Source organism: Callithrix jacchus, chromosome 14 (genome assembly GCF_049354715.1).
Source record: "Callithrix jacchus isolate 240 chromosome 14, calJac240_pri, whole genome shotgun sequence".
Taxonomy (NCBI): domain Eukaryota; kingdom Metazoa; phylum Chordata; class Mammalia; order Primates; family Cebidae; genus Callithrix; species Callithrix jacchus.
This window is the reverse complement of record NC_133515.1, coordinates 70,607,230-70,631,621: the sequence shown is the minus strand read 5'-3', so window position 1 is coordinate 70,631,621 and position 24,392 is coordinate 70,607,230. Positions and strand designations below refer to the sequence as shown.

At 37.1% G+C, this 24,392-nt stretch overlaps 1 protein-coding gene across 4 annotated transcripts in view; it reads left to right on the top strand.

The window, feature by feature from the left end:
* PPM1B (protein phosphatase, Mg2+/Mn2+ dependent 1B) overlaps window positions 1-24,392 on the top strand; it is a 72,775-nt gene that overhangs the window by 24,567 nt on the left and 23,816 nt on the right. For 3 of the 4 annotated variants that reach the window (XM_017964363.4, XM_002757807.5, XM_054245004.2), the window contains exon 2: window positions 17,059-17,918. In XM_017964363.4, the coding sequence (XP_017819852.1) occupies window positions 17,073-17,918 (846 nt within the window). In that variant the 5' untranslated portion in view covers window positions 17,059-17,072. The remainder of the gene's footprint in view (window positions 1-17,058; window positions 17,919-24,392) is intronic. The other variant, XM_008980760.4, reaches the window with a different exon arrangement.

The window sequence follows — 24,392 nt, the reverse complement described above, 5'->3', positions numbered from 1 at the left end:
GGCACGATCTCGGCTCACAGCAACCTCCGCCTCCTGGGTTCAGGCAATTCTCCTGCCTCAGCTTCCCAAGTAGCTGGGACTACAGGCATGCACCACCGTGCCCAGATAATTTTCTTGTGCTTTTAGTAGAGACGGAGTTTCACCATGTTGACCAGGATGGTCTTGATCTCTTGACCTTGTGATCCACCCGCCTCGGCCTCCCAAAGTGCTGGGATTATAGGCGTGAGCCACTGCGCCCGGCCTCATTTTTTTTTTTTAATTAATCACTGCTTTTATCTGCTTTATAGCTTCCAAAGGTTTTTGATATCTCTATCCATCGATGACATACCTCTTGCCCCCATTTCCTGCTCTTTTTTTTTTTAGACGGGGTTTCACCATGTTGGTCAGGCTGGTCTTGAACTCCCAACCTCAGGTGATCCGCCTGCCTTGGCCTTCAAAGTGCTTGGATTACAGGCGTGAGCCACCACACCCATCCCCTGCTCTTAATTTTTCATTGTTTTATGTTTTATACCTTTTAAGAAATTTTTCTTTACTAACATTTTGATGGAGTGTTGGGCGGAATTGTAAATGGCTTTGTTCCATCTGTCTTGAACTAGAAACCCTTTTATCATATGGATTATATTGTATGAGTGTGAATGACTGTTTTCATTACAAAATTATTATTTTTTTTAAAGATGGGGTTTCACCATGATGGCCAGGCTTGTCTCGAACTCCTGACCTCAGATGATCCACCCACCTAGATGTCCCAAAGTGCTAGGATTACAGGCATGAGCCACCGTGCTGGGCTTCATTACAAAATTATTTCACAAAAGATTAAGCTACCATTGGGTATTTGTTTACAGATCATTATTTCGTAAGAGAGATATTTGAGTATATTTGATTTTGTTGTTGTTGTTTTGTTTTGTTTTTAAACAGAATCTTGCTCTGTTGCCCAGGCTGGAAGACAGTGGCCCAATCTAAGCTCACTGCAGCTTCCACCCCCAGGTTCAAGCAGTTCTCCTCCCTCAGCCTCCCAAGTAGCTGGGACTGTAGGTACCTGCCACCACGCCCGGCTCATTTTTTTGTGTGTGGTTTTAGAAGTCCCAGCTCATTTTGTGTGTGTAGGTTTAGAAGAGATGGAGTTTCACCATGTTGGTCAGGCTTGAACTCCTGATCTCAGGTAATCTGCCTGTCTCCGCCTCCCCAGGTGTTGGGATTATAGGCGTGGGCAACCGTGCCTGGCCTAGTATATTTGATTTTCAGAAAATATTGAGACTTACGTCTTTTTCTCCTGTATGACTTTTGAAGCTCTTCTCCCCTTTGCGTGTTCTCTCTTCTTAAGGCTTTTATTTCCATTTCTTTTGAAAGTAATTTTAAAGAACTCGCAAAAAATTTAATAGGCAGATAAATTTAAATGAGTTGATCTTTTATTTGTAAGTGTTAGACCAGGCGTCTGTTAAAACAGAAGCGACATTTATTTTGGCGAAACAGTTTCTGTTCTACATATGTGTTTACATAGCATTTTCACACTCCATAATTTGAACAGAGCAAGTACCCATATTTTTGTTGGCTAAGTTTTACTGTCATATTTGTTGAGGAAATGGGTATTAATGACCATTTTGTAGTAAAAGAAATTGTACACAATTATTGTATTGAAATGAGATTTTACGGAGACACAAACTTTTATATCATTGTGTACAGCTTATTTGAATAGTCTTGCAGCATGAACATTTTTGATTCTTAACATAGAGATCCATGTTCTCATCACCAAGATTTAACAGACATTAACATTTTGCTGTTTGTTTCAAACTGATCTCATAGAGAAATGTTAACCAACTTTAAATATTACCACTTCACTATTTCCCTAGAAGTAAGTACTATCAAGTTGGTCTTGATAGTAGTTTTATTTTTTATACTACTCAAGCATGTTTATAAATACTTTTGCTCCATATTCATGTATGTAAACTAATCAATTGCTTTGTAAATTTTATAACTTTGTATAAATGGCATCACACTGTATGTATTCTTTTCCAGCTACTTTTATTTTTGATCTATTCATGGTGATACCCGTAAATAAAATCCATACATTTAAATTCTGTAGAGAATTACATTGTATTAGCATCATTGTTTGCTTCGGCATATATATATATGTGTATATATATATATATGAATTTCTCTGGATGGATACTCTATAACCCACAGTTCCCTGGGAAATTATATGCATTTTTATTCTACCAGATATCACTCTGGAGATTTCTCATGCTGTTCTGGTTCCTAATTCTTTATGTGTGACTTATTTTTTTCCCTCTGGGAATTTTTTGGCTTTATCTTTAATACCAATATTTTGAAATTTCACTTGCTTTGTGTGTTGGGGGGTGGGGTTCTACTTTCAGTCTTGACACTTAACGGTGTTTAGTTCTGGGAAACTTCTGAATCATTTCTTTGATAAATTCCTTCCCTTTCCTTTTCTTGTTCTTTCTGTAATAGCTATTAGTTTCAGGACTGACCCTGCAGCTTTCTTAGTTTTATTCTTTACTACTTTGAGTCTGTTTGGTTTTTGTGAAGGAGGAGGGGTCTGGGGGATTTTACTTTGGATGTTTTTGTTTTTACAGTTTGATTTTCTAACCTTTTATTGAGAATTTTGTCTTTTTTTTTTTTTTTTTTTTTCTTTTTTAAGACGGGGTTTCACCATGTTGGTCAGGCTGGTCTTGAACTCCCGACCTCAGGTGATCTGCCCACCTTGGCCTCCAAAGTGCTTGGATTACAGGCGTGAGCCACCACGCCCAGCCATTTTTCTGTCATTTTTATTATTTATTTTATTTTATTTTTGAGTTGGAGTCTTGCTCTGTTGCCCTGGCTGGAGTGCAGTGGTGTGGTCTCAGCTCACTGCAACCTCTGCCTCCTGGTTGAAGTAATTCTCCTGCCTCAGTCTCCCGACTAGCTGGGATTACTCAGTCTCCCGAGTGCCTGTAACCATGCCTGGTTAATTTTTGTATTTTTGGTAGAGGCAGGGTTTTGCCATGTCGGCCAGGCTGGTCTCCAACTCCTGACCTCAGGTGATCCGCCTGCCTCAGCTTCCCAACATGCTGGGATTACAGGTGTGAGCCACCACACCTGGCCTGTCATTTTTATTTAAATTTTTTTTTTAACTTGACATTATAGTCTTACATATTTATTAGGTATAAAGTTATGTTTTATGACATATGTATGCAGTGTAAAATAGGTGAATCAAGCTAATGAACATATCTGTCACCTTAAGTAATTATCATTTATTCCACCTGTCTAATCAAAACTTTCTATCCTTTGACCAGCATCTCCCCATTCTTTACCACCCTCCCAGCCTCTGGTATCTACCATGTCACTCTCTGCTTCTATGAGTTTGATTGTTGTAGATAAGACATGCAAGTGAGAATATACAGTATTTGTTTTTCTATTCCTGGCTTATTTTACTTAGCATAATATCCTCCAGGTTCATTCATGTTGTTGTAAATGACAGAATTTCCTTCGTTTTTAAGACTGAACAGTATTCCATTATGTATATATACCACATTTTCTTTACCCATTCATTCATTGGTGGACACTTAGGTTGATTACATAACTTGGTTTTGGTAATAATGCCACAGTGAACATGGGAGCGCAGATGTTTCTTCCACATACTGAATTCAGTTCCTTAGGGTTGTATACCCAGAGGTGGGATTGCCAGATAATATGGTAATTCTGGTTTTAGTTTTTTGAGGAAACACCAGATAGTAGTCCATGATGACTGTACTAATTTACATGTCCACCATTAGTGTACAAGGGTTCTCTTTTCTCCACATCCTTACCGGTACCTGTTATCTTTATCTTCCTAATAGTCATTCTGACAGGTGTGAGATGATACGTTACTGTGGCTTTAATTTGCATTTCCCTGATGATTAGTGGTATTGAGCATTTTTTCACGTATCTGTTGTCCAGTTGCATGCCATTTTAATTTCCAAAAGCAGTTTTCTTTCCTCTGAATTTTTTTTTTTTTTTTTTAGAGACAGGTTCTCACTGTCACCCAGGCTAAGTGCAATGGCTCATCACTACAGTCCTGAACTCCTGGGCTAAAGCAATCCTCCCATCTCAGCTTCTCTAGTAGCTAGGACTACATGTGCTTGCTACTCTACCCAGCTAATTAAATTCTTTTTTTTTTTTTTTTTTTTGAGACGGAATCTTTATCTCTGCACCAGGCTGGAGTGCAGTGGCTCAATCTTGGCTCACTGCAACTTCCATTTCCCAGATTCAAGCCATCCTCCTGCCTCAGCCTCCCAACTAGCTGGCACTACAGGCCTGCACCACCATGCTAAGCTAATATTTGTATTTTTTGTAGAGATGGGGTTTCACCATGTTGGCCAGGCTGGTGTCAAGCTCCTGACCTCAGGTGATCCACCTACCTCGGCCTCCCAAAGTGCTGGGATTACAGGCATGAGCCACCATACCCAGCTTAAAAAATTTTTTTTAATACAGACAGTGTCTCACTTTGTTGCCCAGGTTGGTCTCAAACTACTGGTATCAAGCAGTCCTTCTACCTTGAACTCCCAAAACACTGGGATTGCAGACATGAACCACTGCACTGCCCAGCCTAGTTCTTTTTTTTTTTTTTTTAATAACATCTTTTTGTTCATGAATACAATACTCTTTTATTTCTCTTGAGGATTTTTTTCCCTAGTCCCTCCATGTTTTTTGTCTTCTGATTCATTTTTCTTTGTTTTGTTTTGTTTTTCATGATGTATATATTTTTTTCAGTATCTGGTAATCTTTGGATATCTCTTCATACTTAAGTGTTGTCCTGACAGCCTTGACAGGCATGTCATTTGATAGGCCTCACTGTAGGATGATTGTGGGGACTGAGCATTTTATGGAGTATTCCTTTGTGTAAGTAATCTGTAGGTACTTTCTCTGGGACTATTGAATTTCCTCAGAGAGCAAAAGAGCTGTTGCCTGCTTGTGGTTTCTTTGATTTCTGGGAGTTGGTAAAGAAGGCTGAGCATATCAGCTTTTATTATGCAAATTTATGGTTTAAATCACTGGTTTTCAGTAAGGCTTTTTACTCTCTCCTTCAGCTAAATCTGCTATCTCTAAACCCAGAGTCCCTATAGTTCACCCTTTGCAAGATAAACCTCCAGTCTTTTGCCTTTTTTTCTTTTTTGGTGTGCAGTGGTATGATTTTGACTCACTGCAACCTTTGCCTTCTGGGTTCAAGTGATTCTCCTGCTTCAGCCTCCTGAGTAGCTGGGATGACAAGTGAGTGCCACCACATCCAGCTAATTTTTGTATTTTTAGTAAAGACAGGGTTTCGTTATGTTGGCCAGGCTGATCTTGAACTCCTGACCTCAGGTAATTCACCCACCTCAGCCTCTCAAAGTGCTGGGATTACAGGCATGAGCCACCCCACCCAGTCTTTTTTCTTTTTTCCCAAGAGACAGGGTCTCACTTTGTCACCCAGGCTAGAGTACAGTGACGTGGTCGTAATTCACTACAGCCTCAACCTCTTGAGCTCAAGTGATCCTCCTGCCTCAGTCTCCCATATAGCTGGTGCTACAGGCATACACCATCATGCTGGGCTAACTTTTCCCCCCAATTTTTGGTAAAGATAGGGTCTTGCTATGTTGTCCAGGCTGGCCTTAGACTCCTAGCCTCCAGCGATCCTCCAACCTAGGGGCCCCAAAGTGCTTGGATTACAGGCATGAGCCACCATGCCTAGCCCAGACATGTATTAAAACTACCTAACAGGCCAGGTGTGGTGATGTGCACCTGTAATTCCAGCACTTTGGAGGTGGAAGGATTGCTGAAGGCCAGGAGTTACAAGGCTGCAGTGAGCTATGATTGTACCACTGCACTCCAACCTAGGCGACAGAGCAAGAGCCTGTCTCAAAAAAAAAAAATACATGTCTGCAAACCTGTTTGTTAATCTTCTCCTTTGAGAAGTAGGGTCTGTGTTCCTTCGTCTTGAATCTGAACAGGACTTAGTGACTTGCTTGTAACCAATAATGCAACAGAAGTGACTTCTGAGGGTTGGCCAGAAAAGGCATGTAGCTTCTGCTTTGGTAACCAGGTGACATTTAAGAGGTCTGACAATGTTGAGATCCTCAATCTGGAGAGGTAACGGACAGATACTCCTTGGGAGAGTCTGAGCTAAATTCCTAGCCAGCATCCCTAATCAGCTGCCAATCATGTTAAGTGAGCTTTCAGGTGACCTTCTCCCCAGCCAGTATTTGTATTCAATAATATGAGAAAACTCAGGTGAGAACTGTCCAGTTGAGCCCTTAAAATTAATGAGCCAATATTGATACATTGTTAACTAAAGCCCATCATTTATTTGCTTTTTCTGAGTTTTTACCTAATGGCCTTTTTCTGTCCAAGAGCCCATTAAGGATGTACCAGCTCCTTCCAAATGTTAGGAAGGTGGTAGCCATGCAGCTATGGAGGTGGAGGGATGAAAGTGATTCTAGGAAGAAAAGAGCAAATCCAAGTCTAGAGATGGGGAACAAGTTCAGTGTATTGGAGGAATAGAAAGAAGGCCACTGCTGCTAGAGAGCAGTAAGTCTATTCGTTTAGTCATCCTCTCTCCTTAGGCCCCTGTTGGCTGTGGCAGTTTCTCAGGCTTTCCTTGTTTTTTATCACCTTGACAATTTTGAGGAGTACTGCTTAGATATTTTGTAGGATATCCTTCTATTGGAGTTCCTCTAATGCTTTTCTTATTATTAGAATGGGGTTATCATGGATTTGGTTTTGGAGGAAGACCATTGAGGTAAAGTGCCTTTCTCATTACCAAGAATATGAACTGTTAATGTCAAGTTCAATTAACCTGTCTGAGGTAGTGGCTGTCAGGTTTCTCCACTGTAAAGTTACTCTCCCCCTCATTTTCATTTTGCACTTTTTGAAAAGAAAATAACTGCCCAATCTACCCTTATGGGTGGGAAGTTGTGCTTGACCTCTTTGAAGGTGGAAGATCTACATAAATTATTTGGCATTCTTCTGCATTGGAGTTTTGTCTGGTACCCCCATTCATTTATGTATTCAATCCTTTATTTTTATCAGCATGGACTCAAGGATATTTGTACTGTGGGTTATAATCCAATATTACATTATTTTGTTGCTCAGATTGTTTATCCATTAAATAAGAATATGTTTGATCTGTCATAGACCAAGAGTGGTTATAACATCTCAAATAGAATCAATGGTTCAGAGTTTCCAATTATTATATAATCTTGGTATTTTTAGGATACTTCTAGCCACCTAGCATGATTGGCAGAATCACAGGTGGAGAGATTTTCTGTAGCCAGACTACCTTGCTTCATCCAACACTGTACTTTGGAATAACTTAACTGAGGCTTTCCTTTTGCTTTTCATTTTTAAAATAAACTTTTAATGTTGAAATAATCTCAGATTTACAGAAAAGTTTACAACGATAGTACAGAGACTTCCCCATCTACCCCCTACCCAGTTTCCACTAACATTAACTTTTCTTTTTGAGACAGAGTCTTGCTCTGTCACCTGTCACACTACTGGAGTGCAGTGGTGTGATCAGGGCTCACTCCAGCCTCAACCTCCCAAGCTCAGGAGATCTCCCATCCCAGCCTCCTGAGTATCCCGGACTACAGTCATGTGCCACCATGTCTGGCTAATTTTTTACTTCTTTGTAGGAATGGGGTCTCATTATTTTGCCCAGGCTGATCTCAAACTCCTGAGACCAAGTGATCCTCCTACCTTGGCCTACCAAAGTGTTGGGGTTACAGGTATGAGCTACCACACCAGGCCTCTAATGTTAACTTTTTACATTTGCTGTAGTGCATTTATCAAAACTTAAAAAAATTAACATTACTATTCTGTTAACTAAACTCCAGCTTTTGGATTTCACCAATTTTTCTAGTAATTCTGTTTATCTGTGTTAGTATCCAATTAGGGATGTGGCATTGCATTTAGTACTCTTGCCTTTTGAGCCCCTGAACATATATAACTATTATTTTTTAAAAGGAAAAAAAATGCTTGTAATACATTAGCTCTAGGCTAGTCTTAATTGGTTTGATTTCTGATTTGCCACTTAGTTGTGTTGTCTGGATACCCTAGGTATCCCAGTTGTCTTAATGGCAAAATGTGAATATAAATAATGCTAATCTTATTATGTTGTTATTAGAATTAAATGACATAGCGTATATCAATATTTTAGTGTAGTGCCTGACGTATAAAACTCATTTAAAAATAAAGCATTGTTATTGCTATTTATGCTACTTTCCTAGTCAGAAGAGCAACATACTAGCCTTCAGAAACCTTTGGTAAAAATCTTATCCATGAGCCTGAAGCATCCTTAATACCACCTCATTTTCTTTGATAGGAAGCAGATGGGATTGACAGATTGTGCTGTTCTTAAGCAAGGCCTGCCAGTGTCCAGGTGCCCCCCTAACAAAGTATGCCAACTGCAGGAAGGAGAATGTTGAAGTATCTGATCGTCTTTTGTTGAAGTTTTATGATTTGCTTTATCTAAAGTTTCCTTTTGTTTTGTTTTGTTTGAGACGGAGTCTTGCTCTGTTGCCCAGACTGGAGTGCAGTGGCACAATGCAGTATCATGGTTTTGTTTTTTTGAGACAGGGTCTTGCTCTGTGGTCCAGGCTGGTATTCAGTGGTGCAATCATGGCCCACTGCAGCCTTGACCTTCGGGCTCAAGAGTTCCTCCCACCTCAGCCTCCTGAATAGCTGGGACTACAGGTACACGCCACCATGCCTAGCTAAAATTAAAAAAAAAATTTTTTTTATTTTGTAGAGACAGGATCTCCCTATGTTGCCTAGGCGGGTCTTGAATCCTTAGGCTCAAGTGGTCCTCCCACTTCAGCCTCCCAAAATGCTGGGATTGTAGGCGTGAGCCACCACACATGGCCATTTTTGTTTGTTTAGTTTTTGTTTTAAATCCTTCATGAGGTCGGGTGGAGAGTCAGCATGTAATTTTTAAAATGTTGAGTGATTGAAGGACAACTGTACTCCAGTTTTGGACTTGATTACACTCCTTCTTTCAGCATCCCTAATAAATAATGTTAAAATATATCGTTAGTGTTAACTAGATAACTCATTTTTAATGTAGTATATTAGGCCTTTTGCTTAATGTAGCAAGTGAGCCTTTTATCCATTGATCCTAGATCTGGCTTCTGGAACAAATGAATAAGACTTTTTCTTCTTTTAGAACAATTCAGCCCTGTTCACTATCAGCCCTGTTAGGACTTAATACTGCCTCTATTCTAAACAGTCCCAATTTTCTTCAAGCCTTCTTTATAGAATGTGCTTTCTGGCCAGGCGCGGTGGCTCACGCCTATAATCCCAGCACTTTGGGAGGCCGAGGCAGGTGTATCACGAGGTCAACAGATCGAGACCATCCTTGTCAACAAGGTGAAACCCCGTCTCTACTAAAAATACAAAAATTAGCTGGGCATGGTGGTGAATGCCTGTAGTCCCAGCTACTCAGGAGGCTGAGGCAGGAGAATTGCTTGAACTCAGGAGGCGGAGGTTGTGGTGAGCCGAGATTGTGCCATTGCACTCCAGCCTGGGTAACAAGAGCGAAACTCCATCTCAAAAAAAAAAAAAAAAAAAAAAGGAATGTGCTTTCTGAACTTTATGCTCTTTTCGTTCTTCTGCTTAGGATATATTTTAGTTTTGTCAATGTCAGTTAAGATGTGATTCTTAGAACTGAATATGGTGCTTTATATGTTTGGCAGTTCAGGGCATTGAGCATATATTAATTTAGACTGAAGTGTTTATATTTTCCTACTTTAATGAGCTTGAGTTGGTAACCTTGGTTTACCCATCTTCTAGTGGGCCTTTGCAATGTGAGTGGTATTGAATGTGTATTTTTTATAGTAAAACAGCTACTTCATTTGATGCTCATTTGTTTATTTACTTGTTTATTCCACAAATATTTATGAGTGCCTACTATGTGCCATGGCAGTTTTATTAATTTTGGGAGTAAACAAGACAGATGCCCTTCTTCTTATAGAGCTTACATTCTGGTCAGAGTAAAAAAAGTAAACAATTTGATGAAAAACAATTTCAGTAAGTTATGAGCAAAATAAAAACAGGAAAATGAGATGTGATGGTGTTGGGAGAATAGTCTGGAAGGTTTCTCTGAGTTGCCATTGTGGCTGAGATCCAAATGTTAGGAAGGAGCTAGCCATGGAGCTATGGAGGTGGAGGGATGAAAGTGATTCTAGGAACAAAAGAGCAAATCCAAGGGTCTAGAGATGGGAAACAAGTTCAGTATATTGGAGGAATAGAAACAAGGCCACTGCAGCTAGAGAGCAGTAAATAGTAACTAAAGAGTAACAGGAACAAGATTGAAGAAGTAAGCAGGGGTCAGATTATAGAGAGAGAGATGTACGAAGTTTGAATTTTCTTCTGAATTCAGTAGAATGTCCAGAGACATGATTTCATTATACTTAAGAAAGGTCACTCTAGAGGATAAATAGGGAGGCAAAAGTTAAGAGATTATTATGGTAGATTATGCCAACTTTGACTGTGATGATGCAGCTATTGATTGAGAGAAGCAGACTGATGTGGGCTATATTTGAAGGTAAAATTGATAGAATTTGCTAATGAAATAAGTAGTGTATGTAAAAGAAAGCAAAATCAAAGCTCTGACCTATTAATACGTATATTTTTGTGCAAATGAATAAACAGATTTGTCTCAACTCTGGAGGAAAAAGACTGGCATACTTTTAATATTTACTCTTGTGTGTGTTGTTGGTGGTAGTTAAGTGCATCACCTTTGGAGCCACAGACTGCATTAGAACAGCTCTGCTACCTACTTGGACAAGTTGCTCAGCCTTTCTGTGACTCAGTGCCTTCATCTATAAAATGAGGATGGTAGTAAACCTTTGAATATTGTTGCAGATGAATTGATATAGATGAAGTTAATGTAGGCTCTGTGCCTGGTTATAGGAAAGAGACTGTAAATGTTAGCTTTTATTGTTTCTAGAACTTTGGCAAGGAGTCTACCTGTTAGTCATAAGAAATATTGTTTTGTGTTTTCCTGTAACTATATGTTGCTAGATAAGAGTCTCCATCAATAATGCATTTGAATCAAGGCTCTTTGAGAGTATGCTCATATTGCAGTGTCTTAGAAATGTCTTCTATTATTAGGCATTTGGATTTTTGCTAGTATGCTTCATACTATAGCATTTATATTGGTGTCTAGGGAAGTATTGTTAATTCTGTTTCTATAAAATTATAAAATTTATCACAAGGATTTTGTTCACTTCATCTCGTACAGAATTGCAATTCAGTTAGGAAGAAATTGATGTTTTAGCAGCATTAAGTACTTAGTTTTGTTCTAAATTTTTTCTAGAAAGGAACTTTTCCCTCAGTTACTGTGATGATATACATCTCTTTTACATGCTTTGTTAAAGTTTGATGCTGACTTAACGGAGGTCATTTCATCACATTTCTCATCCTGCCTTCAGTGTAGAATTCATGTGTTTTATTTACGTTTTTAAATAGTAGGGTTCATTGGTGGATTTACTTCGTCAAGGAAATGGTACTTATTTTTTAAAAATGGGATGTATGTGCTGGGTCTTAGCTCACCATGCCAGTGCGAGTGATCATTTCTTTGATTTGTTTGAAGAGAGAAAGATGTTGGATATTGGTATGTTGATATATGATTTAGGTATAATTGTTTAGATTTTGATAGATTATAGCTCTGATTACTAAAAACAAAAAAGATTCAAAGGGCTGAGTGCGGTGGCTTATGCCTGTAAACCCAGCACTTTGGGAGGCCGAGGTGGGAAGATCACCTGAGGTCAGGAGTTTGAGACCAGCCTGGCCAACATGGTGAAACCCCATCTCTACTAAAAATGCAAAACTTAGCCAGGTGTGTGGTGGCAGGCGCCTGTAATCTCAGCTCCTCAGGAGGCTGAGGCAGGAGAATCACTTGAACCCAGGAGGCGGAGGTTTCAGTGAGCTGAGATTGCACCATTGTACTTCAACCTAGGGGACAAGAGTGAGACTTCATCTTTAAAAAAAAAAAAAAGATTCAAGGAATTTTCCTAGTTGAAATAATATTCACTAAATGATATTAAATTTTAAGTAATTTTATTTTTATTACATTCACAGTTTAAAATGGAAAGGTATAAAATTGTATATAATGGAAGATATCTCTTTACTCCTGTCTCTTATACTCTTCCTCAAAATTTCTAGTTGTGGTATATAATTCCAGAGAATGAATATAAATATGCACACACATATAGTGTGTGTGTGTGTGTGTATTCTACAAATTGTAGCATATTGTTTTATGTTAAATAGGTATCATGACATCCTATTAAGTAATCAGTTCCCAAATGAATAATACTAATACTGTTTTATATGTTTACTTTTGCTAACAGCACTGCAGTGAATAGTTTATACAGACAGGAGTAAACCTGTAGGCACATTTTTAGAATTTTGTTAAGTGGTATGTGCAAATGTAATTTTGGTAGATTTTATTAAATTGCTTTCCACTGAGATTCTGCCAGTTTGTTGCTATCAGCAATGTTAGGATGTTTCTATATAACATCACCAGGAGAATAATTACCAAGCCTTTGATCTTTGTCAGTCGGATACATGAAAAGTGATATTTTGGTATAGTCTTAATTTTCATTTTTCTTATTAATGTAAGGTTGGGCATAATTTAAGATGCATTTGTGAGGGGTTTTTTGGGTTCATTTTTCTGTCATTTTGCTGTTTGCTTGTTGTTTATAGGACCTTTTTGTTTTGTTTCTTTTTATTTATATGTGCTAGATATACATTTTTTCAGGGTATATGTGATAATTAGATACATAAATATAACCAAATTGGGTAATTGGAATATTGTTTTACTTTATACTTTTTAAAATTTGTTTTTTTTTTTAAATTAAAATTACATTTTCATAATTTAACCAAGTGATTCTACAAGGCTTGGTGGTTTCTGCATTCCTCCTCTTAAAGAAGTTTCCTTCAAAACAACCATTTCGAACTCTTAACATCTGATTCCTTTGGAATTTATCTTCATATCTAAATAATGCGTTTCTCGTGCTGCTTTTTGATTTTTCACTTTTGGAAATTATTGATCTCCCATTTTGGAAGGTGAGAATTAGGTCTTTCATTTTACTACCCCCATTACAGACACATACATCTGGCCCCCCCAAAACACATTCTCTCTGTCTCTTAATCTTTACATTCAAGGTAAAGTCTATTATTAAGCAAGTAAATGCTTTAAAGAAGGTAGTATAGTAGAGGGCATTTGGGAAATAAATGTTTGGAAGTGATTTAATGAGTTTTGTTCGTGGAAAAAAAAATCTATACCACACGGTCAAATTTGCATTATATTTTCTGGAAACACTCATATGTATGCGCCAAGATTGTTCAAAGCAGCATTGTACCTTAAAGAAAAAGTGAGAAATAACTTGAATGTTAATTGATAGTAGAATGGATAAATAAATGGTGATACACACATATAAGGGAATACCAGTGAATGAACTACAACTCTGCATCAATGTAGATGAATCTCAGAATACAGTGTTGCACGAGAAAAATAAATATTGACATAATAGTACATACTTCACTTTGTATCATTAAAAAGTGCCAAATCCATAAAACAGAACACTACACATGAATATAGTTAAACTGCAAGGGATACTAATTACAAAATTCAGGATAGTGACCACCTTGGGACAGAGAGGAATGTGACTGGGGAGAGGCTAAATAGTAGGCTTTTTTATTATGTTCTGTTTCTTTTTTTTTTTGAGACGGAGTTTCGCTCCTGTTACCCAGGCTGGAGTGCAATGGCGTGATCTCGGCTCACTGCAACCTCTGCCTCCTGGGTTCAGGCAATTCTCCTGCCTCAGCCTCCTGAGTAGCTGGGATTACAGGCACGTGCCACCATGCCCAGCTAATTTTTTTGTATTTTTAGTAGAGACGGGGGTTTCACCATGTTGACTGGGATGGTCTCAATCTCTTGACCTCGTGATCCACCCGCCTCGGCCTCCCAAAGTGCTGGGATTACAGGCTTGAGCCACCGCACCCGGCCCATGTTCTGTTTCGTTTCGTAAATTGTGTGGTTGTATGCATGGGTGTTTGTTTTATTACTCTTTAACTATATAAACACATTATATAAGCTCTTATATGTATGATAGTTTATAATATTTACAAAATAAAATCATGGCCGGATGTGGTGGCTCACGCCTTGTAATCCTAGCACCTTGGAAGGCTGAGGCAGGCAGATCATAAGGTTGAGAGATCGAGACCATCTTGGCCAACATGGTGAAATCCTGTTTCTACTAAAAATACAAAATTAGCTGGGCATGATGTTGTGCACCTGTATTCCTAGCCACTCAGGAGGCTAAGGCAGGAGAATCGCTTGAACCTGGGAGGCGGAGGTTGCAGTGAGCTGAGATCGCACCATTGCACTCCAGCCTGGAGATGAGCAAGACTCTGTCTCAAAGGAATAAAATAAAATAAGATAAAATAATTATGAGACAACCCCAACTTTCAAATGAGATCAATGTGGAACTTTAAAAGAAAATTACCAATTTGCAAAAGAATGGAATTCCTGATTCAGCCAGCAGGTATGCTGGTGACCTAAGCTTAGTCAGTTAGATACCTGTTCCCAGGACTCTGCATCTTGAGCAAGTGACTTTCAGAGAGAAAACAGAAGGTAGGAGTCATTACAGAAATGAGCAGTAGGAGGCAAGCAAAGCCATTGTTGGTGTATCCTTCATTGTGTTTTGCAGCCCAACCTCAGGGGCTTTTTGTTTCTTGATGGTTTTCTAGTCTGGCATTCCAGGATCCCTCCCATTCTTAGGGAACCTAACAGCTTTTTATTGAAGACCTCACCATCTTTCCTTCTTTCCTCTCTTTATTCTTAAATTAAAGACAGATTTGGAAATTGAAATTTCTAAACTTAAAAAAAAAAAGCCTTATAAATGCAGAGTTCTTGTGATTTTGAACTTGTCAAAATGTAAAACAGCAGTACCTTAATTGCAGGAGCATCAGGGAAGATGAAAATGGCAACAAAACTTTTTTTCCATAGTTGGTAGATGGGACTGAAATGTGATTTAAGCCTGGCTGAGGTGGCTCACGCCTTTAATTCCAGCACTTTGGGAGGCCAAGGCAGGAGGATCCCTGGAGGCCAGGGGTTTGAGACCACCCTGGGCAACATGGTGAAACTCAAAACCCCGTCTGTACAAAAAAAAGCAAAAAACAAAAATGAGCAAGGTGTGGTGGCACATGCATATAGTCCCAGCTACTTGGGAGGCTGAAGCAGGAGAATAACTTGTGAACCTGGGAGGTGGAGGTTGCGGTGAGCTGAGATGGTGCCACTCGATAGAGCAAGACCACCTCAAAAAACAAAAAGTGATTTAATAAATACAACAATTCTGTTTCATTTGCACTTTAAAATTGTCTTTTCAGATGAAATAGCCTTTACAAGCAAGCATATAAAAATGTACTTACTTTCAAATCATTGTATGTCTGTTTAATCACAGAGAATTAAACCAGCATGTTCAAAAGTAAGCATATTCTCTTACATTGTTCTCAGTACAAAATAATGACATTTTACTGTAGAATGAAAAATAAATTTTTCATGATTTTAATCTTATCCTTTTAGGACTCCTTTTCTTTAAGTATATTTATAATTTATTAATACAGTATTACATATAACACAGGAAAATTCTAAGTATAAAACTGATATATAACAAATATTTGCATGTATATATATATATATATATATATATAGAGAGAGAGAGAGAGAGAGAGAGAGGTTCATCAGATTTTTTAAAATGGGAATATGTAATTTTATTGTAAAATTCAATAATGGTCATACCTGAAAAAAGTCTCACAAAGATACCTAGACCCAAATGGAAGTAAATTGATCTAGACCAGTATCTCTCAAAACCTTAAATCACCAGCATGTTTTTTTGATGATCCCATCCAAGATCGATTGAAAAAAAAATCTTTAGGTGTGGGAACAGGGCTGTGGAGTCTGCATTTTGAGCAGATATAGCAGTAAACATTTTATGGTCTTTATTGTGTTTTAAGTGCTGTTCTAAGAACATTACATTGACTCATTTTTCGTGGCAGCCCTGTGAGATACAGGTACAGGTGACTAAGAAATTTGCCCAAGGTCACCTAATTAGAGTATAGGGTCAGTATTGTATGTAAAAAAACATACCAGAGAATTCTTTTGCCTACTTTTGGGAACCATTACTCTAGTCTAAGTCATTTGAAATTGGGAAAATTTTATTCTACAAAATAGTTAAAGTTGGGTAGGCGGGGAGTGGGTGATGCGTAGTAGTAGTTTCCAGTTCTAAGTCTTCGTCAGTCAACACTGGGTAGCTACTTCATGGATTATAAATTTAGCAATGTGAAGTCCCTTTTTTAGCACCATGTTAAAGTTGTGTTTTTAACAGCATCCAAGTAATGATACAGTTTTCAGTTTTATAAATACATAGTAAAAGTGATAAAACCAAATGTGTGTAGAATGGAGATTTTTTATGTTTTAATTGAATTGTTGGGTTGTCTTTAGGATCACTGAGAGGAGAAATCTTGATTTCAATACTCGCTTTTGAAAGTCTTCTAAAATATATTAGCATATCTTTTTACCTTGATTTATTGAACAACCTGATTCACTATTATGAATATTCTCATTGTCCAGTCTACTGTAAACTTACATGTTGGACTCTAGACTCACCTTGTAAATTAAATTAAAATAAAATTATTAATGAAGTCTTATTTCTTGCTTTTCCTTTCTCCTAGAACAGAGATCTCAATGTGACTGCACATAAAAATCACCAGAGAGGCTTTTAAAAGATGATATCTGTGTCCCATCCCTAGAGATTCTGAGTTAATTGGTCTGATGATTCTTATGTGCTAGGGCTGAGAAACCACTGTTGTAGAAGTAGGATATAGGGGAGGAAGTTTCTTGGGCTTTTGTGGTTGTTCCTGTAAATTAGGATAATACTCAAAAATATACTTGAGGTAGGAGTTACTAGACTATAGATGGAATATTGTAGATACATTTTCTGTCAAATTTAAACTTTTAACACCTGCAATTTTTTTTTTCAGATTTATTGCTAAACATGGGTGCATTTTTGGATAAACCCAAAACTGAAAAACATAATGCTCATGGTGCTGGGAATGGTTTACGTTATGGCCTGAGCAGCATGCAAGGATGGAGAGTGGAAATGGAAGATGCACACACAGCTGTTGTAGGTATTCCTCATGGCTTAGAAGACTGGTCATTTTTTGCAGTTTATGATGGTCATGCTGGATCCCGAGTGGCAAATTACTGCTCAACACATTTATTAGAACACATCACTACCAACGAAGACTTTAGGGCAGCTGGAAAATCAGGATCTGCTCTTGAGCTTTCAGTGGAAAATGTTAAGAATGGTATCAGAACTGGCTTTTTGAAAATTGATGAATACATGCGTAACTTTTCAGACCTCAGAAACGGAATGGACAGGAGTGGTTCAACTGCAGTGGGAGTTATGATTTCACCTAAGCATATCTACTTTATCAACTGTGGTGATTCACGTGCTGTTCTGTCTAGGAATGGACAAGTCTGCTTTTCTACCCAGGATCACAAACCTTGCAATCCAAGGGAAAAGGAGCGAATCCAAAATGCAGGAGGCAGCGTGATGATACAACGTGTGAATGGTTCATTAGCAGTGTCTCGTGCTCTGGGGGACTATGATTACAAGTGTGTTGATGGCAAGGGCCCAACGGAACAACTTGTTTCTCCAGAGCCTGAGGTTTATGAAATCTTAAGAGCAGAAGAGGATGAATTTATCATCTTGGCTTGTGATGGGATCTGGGATGTTATGAGTAATGAGGAGCTCTGTGAATTTGTTAAATCTAGGCTTGAGGTATCTGATGACCTGGAAAATGTGTGCAATTGGGTAGTGGACACTTGTTTACATAAGGTATGTAAATTTTTTGTCATTAAAATTGTATGTTAATTTTGAAAAGGTATGGTAGATAAAGTTAAACAAACTTAAAATTTTAAAACTTTTAATATTTTTCATAGAAGCTATATATTTTAAAATTCTTTCTTTACCAGAAATGAAACCATGCTTTCTTAGCCATCCTTGTCTGTTCCAACCTTCTAATTTGAAAATTAAACTTGTTAAATTTGAGGTATTTGTTGTCATTTAAATACTTTATGGCTTGTTGCTGTAGCAGAGGCATTTACACAGAATTGTGACATTTTCTTGACATTGGCAGTAGCCATCTTATGCCTGATTGTGAAGCAGCTTGATAAAATATATATATATAATAGAATTCTGTAGTAGATATTACTAAAAGATAAAGAGCCACATAAAATACTGGAAGATGTACTAGATGCCTAGCGTATATAAAATTTAGTTCTGAGCCTCCTAGCAGTGAAAACAAAAACTGAAATAAAAATATGGATTGTATATTACTCATTGTCTTCTAAAAGCAGCTTTTATCTGACAATACAGATTTACATGTGGCTCTCTTTGTAAGTAATATATAACTTGATAGATGGTATCTTTTCTAGAAGATAAAATTCTTTTCATATAGATGTTTTTATCACTTCTGATTGAAAACCAAAGGCTTATATAAAATATAATCTTGTGGAAAAATTCCTGTGGAACACCAAAGTTTATTTAGATTTCTAATTTTCTATGAATCATTGCTTGATACATAATAGAAAAAAAGTCCAGAGTAATAGATACTTGGCAATTCTTTTGAATGTCTTTAAAATACTCAGTTGTTTCAACTGGATTTTTGACAGCATCTATGTATAATTCAGTTAAAATTTGAGTTGTTTGGACAGTGTCTGGAGTGTGTAAGTATTCTCTGACTGAAAAGATATCAAGGTAAAACTGACCTTTAGTTCTATGAAATAAAGGGTTTAACTTATTTATTCTATCTAGAACCATTCTGTCTCCCTACTGTAAAATTTACTGTGAAAGTTATGGGCATAACCAGAAGGTTTTTCACAAAGGATCTCTGGGCCTACGGAAATGCCCAGATTTTGGTGAAATATCAATTATTTTTAATAGAATGGAAAGAGACCATTTCAGAAACAAAATTTAAAGGCTGTTGTCAGTAGACAGCTTTTTTCTGAAAAGATTTTAGTGATGGTATCTCTAGTTCCTCTGATTTTTATTTTTAACACACTGTATCTTTTTTACATCTGGATAAGTTAAGTAAAGAAGTATTGATGGTTGTCAGTCTTCAAATAGTAAGTGGGTCTAAAATTAATATATTTGTCTTTGAACTCTAAATGAAACAATTCTGACCTGTAGCTTTTGGAGACAAGCACAGGGGTATGTTTGTTGCCTGTGTTTTCCCCAATTATTAAAAAAAAAAAGTATACTTATTATTGGGAAAAAAATCCAGATGTTACAGAAAATATACACAACACTCAAAATGTTGCCATCCCCCGAAGTCAGCTACTTTCATTGTTGTAGTGTATATCTTTCCAGTCTTTTCTGCCTGCCTGCAATTACGTGTATTTTTATAAAACTGAGATCATTATACTTGTTATTCTACAGCCTGTCTTTTCCAACAATATATTGTAGAGAGATCTCCATGGCTATAAGTATTGATGTATATCATTTTTCTTGGCTGATAGTATATTATTGAAAGAATGTGGTTTTGAGAGAATAGCCAAAAAAATCTATTATGTCTGTAATTTGGACTAAGGAAAGACGTTTGTATTAGTAAACCTCACCCTTATCCATTGAAAGGATGCAGTTTTTGAAAATTTTGACTTGACCCTTCTAAATGAGGTTTAAATATTTCAGGTGGTATATCTTCACTTGATAGCTTTTTTCAGTTTAGAGTGTTTAAATGTTCATGTTGATGGTGTTAAAAGAGTTTAGATGGAGTTCTAGAATCTCAGAAATGAGGAATGTTAACAACAGGTAGGAGGTTGGGGCACATGATTTATTCAGTGTTAATGGAAGCTGACCATCATAGTTCCTTCAAATTAAGCTGCATTCAAATTGAAATCAGTTTGGAGGTTTGAGTTGAAACAAAACAGATTTAAAATTGTTTTTGAAGCATTGAAAGTTACTTATGGAAACCTTCATTTCTGTTTAACTTCACAGTTTGTCATTCTATATATTTGTATGGTAAAAGCAAGGGTTAGCAGTAAGATCAAATATAATTACTTTGAATTTACTCAGAAAAACTGTAAGTTAAAAATTCATGGAAAGCACTTAGCATTGCTCAGTAGTTATCTGCTTTAAGAGGAGAGGAAACATTAAGTAGATGTTTCCCTTATGAGATATTTAAATGAAGTCGTTCATATTTTCATAGTTTATGAACACTTTTATCTTAACTCATGAAATCTTGGGGGGTTATGATAATCATACTCATTATCGTGATAGTATTAGTAAATTATTGCTTTCTGTAAGCCAAACACTAATCTAAATACTTTACACATTTTAACTCATAATTTTCACAACCATATGAGGTAGTTAGCATTACTGTTTTTAATGATAAGCATTTTTCAGGGTTGCCAATTAATATTAAGCTGTAAGTGTTTGATGACTATGGTCAAGTATTATCCTATTTAAATTAGATATTTAACTCTACAGGAGAATGGCACCTAAGAAAATAGTCCTCCCATTTTATTCCCAATGCTGGCATTTATGGTGTTTACTGCTAACTAATTTTGGGTTGTATAGAATATGTAACTGCTACTTGCACAGCCTTTTGTAACTTGTAAATCATACATACTTATTAATCCTCATAGTAACTTTCTGATTTGAACAAAATACAAGTTTTTATTTTTTTTAATTTGCAAGTAAGAAAATCTAGGTTATTTGATATTAAAACATATCCATAAGTGTGTATACTTGATGAGTATTGAGGCTGAGGCTAGAATCCAAGTTTTCTGACTCACGTTTAGTATTTTAGTTAGCAGTGTTTCCCAGAAGGATCTGATAAAATAAAGAAGTGTGTGTATGTATCTGTGTGTTTTGGTTTTCATGGTCTGAAAAATTTTTCCCCAAAGGAAACATTAAGATTAAATATTTTTTGTAAGAAATACAAAGATGTTTGAAGTAGAGTGATTCCCCTTTATGTTTCTGCTTTCCAGTCTCATCCCTCTTAGGGAACCACTGCTTATGTTTAGCTGTATATCTTTCCAAATGGTTGTCTATGTTTATCGATACAAATGTATAAACATAAAATAGGATTTTCTTTTCTTCTAGTTTGCAGAAAAGGATCATGCTATGCTTGTTACTTTGTCACCTGCTTTGTTTTTTTTTTTTAATCATAAAAGTCAGTATGTTAAATTGTTCTTTTAAAATATTATTTGATTTTCTAAAATTTTATTTATATACCATCTACCAGAAAATTATTCATTTACCAAAGGCAATATTATTCTAGATTAATTTATATGACAGAAGATGTAACTCCCTCAATAATTGTTTAGTTCTAAACTCAGGAGTTTTTCTTTTCTATTATACTGTTCAGAAAATATAAATAGTTCAAAAGTAGACATAGATAATATTAGAGTGGAATGTGGTTGGGTATTTTGAGGTGTAGAGGAGGACTAATTGTAAAAGTATGGTATATGTAAAGGCATTGTTTATTGTGGAGATTTCCATATTTTCTTGGTTCATATTGCCCTAGGGTCTCAGTAATTTTTTTCACAATACTGCTTAACCAAAATTAATACCTAATAGTTCCAAGTATTAAGTGATTAGATCCAAACTTAAATGAGTGTGTGTTCTAACAAAATAATACACATATGGCTGGGCACAGTGGCTCATGCCTATAATCTCACTACATTGGGAGGCAGAGACGGAAGGATTGCTTGAAGCCAGGAGTTTGAGACCAGACTGAGCCACATAGTAAGAGCCCATTTCTCTCACACACACACACACACACACACACACGCGCGTGCGCACCTGCACAGTCAGTGTCTCTCTCTCTCTCTCTCTCTCTCTCTCTCTCTCTCTCTCTCTCTCTCTCTCGTTGAAAACAGTTTCTATAAATTTCATTAAAAAAAAAAAAAAAAACAAAACTCCACAGTTACTAATGAGGAGTACCTGATGGACACTACATAACTTCTCAAAACTTGGAATCCTAGAACTCTGCCACCCTCATTTCTTGTATCTCATTGATTTTTATGGGGACTTACTTCTTAATCACAGCCACCCCGAAAAACCTCCACTTTGCAAAAGTAGGAAGTCATTGGGAGGATATAGTGTTATCTATTTTATCTAATGTTAAAACTGTGAAGTATCTCCACCTTCAGTTGAGTTAATGGGATGTCCACAGATGTTGAGGGTCACTGTGAATCTCCTTCATCTGTGGTGAATACACTGTGGAACGTTGGGGCCTCTTGATGCACAGTTTGGGAACCATGGGTTTAGTGTAAAACATACACTTTGGAACCAATGTTAAGTTACGTTGTGCCACTTAGTATAAATTTGGGTAAAGCAGTTTCTTCATCTTTATAAAAAATATGACATTAAAATTTTTCTCATGGGGTTGTTGAGAGTAAAGCTGTTGGCAAGTGCAAGTGCCTAAATATTATCTGATTTATAGACCCCAATAGACAGAGTCTCTCTCTGTTACCTGGTGCGATCTCAGCTCTCTGCTTCCCACGTTTAAGTGATTCTCCTGCCTCAGCCTCCCAAATAGCTTGGACTACAGGTGCTTGTCACCATGCCTGGCTAATTTTTTTATTTTTAGTAGGGATGAGGTTACACCATGTTGGACAGGCTGGTCTTGAACTCTGGCCTCAAGTGATCCTCCTGCCTTGGCCTCCCAAAGTGCTGGGATTACAGGCATGACCCACTGTGCCCAGCCAACCCCAATAAATTTTAGTTATGTTGATGGTGGTTTTGAAACAAAGAATTAAATTTATGTAGAGGAAAAATTGGTCCAAGGAATGGGATAATAGTAGGTACAGTGAATATTCTTGAAAGGAATTAATCATAGGCTTCATCTCTTCATGGATGGGTGAAAATTTAGTTTATCCTTTATCTTGGCTGGTTTTGAACTATATGTAAGGTGGGTAACAGTACTAGGTTTTAAAAAATGATTTAAAAAGTGAATATTGATGGTTTACTTATCAGATATTAATTTAATAACCTTGGCAGAGATAAAGATTTTGTTCACAATCTGTATGCTGTGTTGAGACTTGATTCTGGGCATTTTTGTAACCATGCAACATTGAGCTTTAAAACTAACTGTATCACATTATTTTCTGTTTAAGTTTAGGTGCCCTTATTTTTGGCAGGGGCACTGGCTTCTTTGACCTAGGACTATAATTATTGAGAGTATTACCGCTGTGCCATTGTAAAAAGTAAAAACATGTAATGAAACAATCAAAAATTTTTTTTTTGAGACGGAGTCTCGCTCTGTTGCCCAGGCTAGAGTGCAGTGGCGTGATCTCAGCTACTGCAACTTCTGCCTCCTCGGTTCAAGCAATTCTCCTGCCTCAGCCACCTGAGTAGCTGGGATTACAGGTGTGCATGTGCACCACCACGCTCGGCTAATTTTTAAAAATATTTTTAGTAGGGACAGGGTTTCACTGTGTTGGCCAGGCTGGTCTCGAACTCCTGACCTCATGATCCATCTGCCTTGGCCTCTCAAAGTGTTGGGATTATAGGTGTGAGCCACCATATAGCTCTGCATATAAAAATTGATTATTTCGGCTGGGCATAATGGTGGCACCACCACCATTATATGCAGAGCTAATTTATTTAGTCATCCAAGCTGTATTTAAAAAAAATGTTTCATTTCTGGACTTAGTGAAAACTTTATACTGATTATACAAGAATGATTTGTCTCTACAAAACAGAGAAGCACAAAAAAAGGACCTTTTCTATTGCTGTATAGCAGCTACTGAAGCATATTCATACTTGGTGTTTAGGGGGAAGCCATCTTTACATAGAAATAGAAGCAGACCAGAAAGGGTGGCGAAGAAGCAACATCATTGAAATCCCAGATGCCTGAGGTGTAAAAATACACATTATTTTCCTTAAATATCTTTGGAGAGCCATAAACTTACTGGAACTCTCTTTCAATTAATTTTCCAAAAGTATCTATATTTTATAACTTACAAAGTCTTATGGAAATTATATAGATAAGGAAATGGTCAATAATGCTTATGTTGTTGCTACCAAAATTAAAAGGGGTTAAAAGAAATTAGATTTCTAAAAATATAAGGTGTTAATTTTGTTTATTTATAAAATTGCTTTATAAAATGAAATTATGCTTGATTCTTCTTTTTGTTGTTTTGTTTTAGAAATGGATATCTCACTATGTTGCCCAGGCTAGTCTAAAACTCCTGGCCTCAAGTGATCCTCCTGCCTCAGCCTCTCAAACTGCTGGGATTACAGGCAGCTACCATGCCTAGCTGTTTGATTCTTGAATATCCATAGTGTAGTTTAAATTTT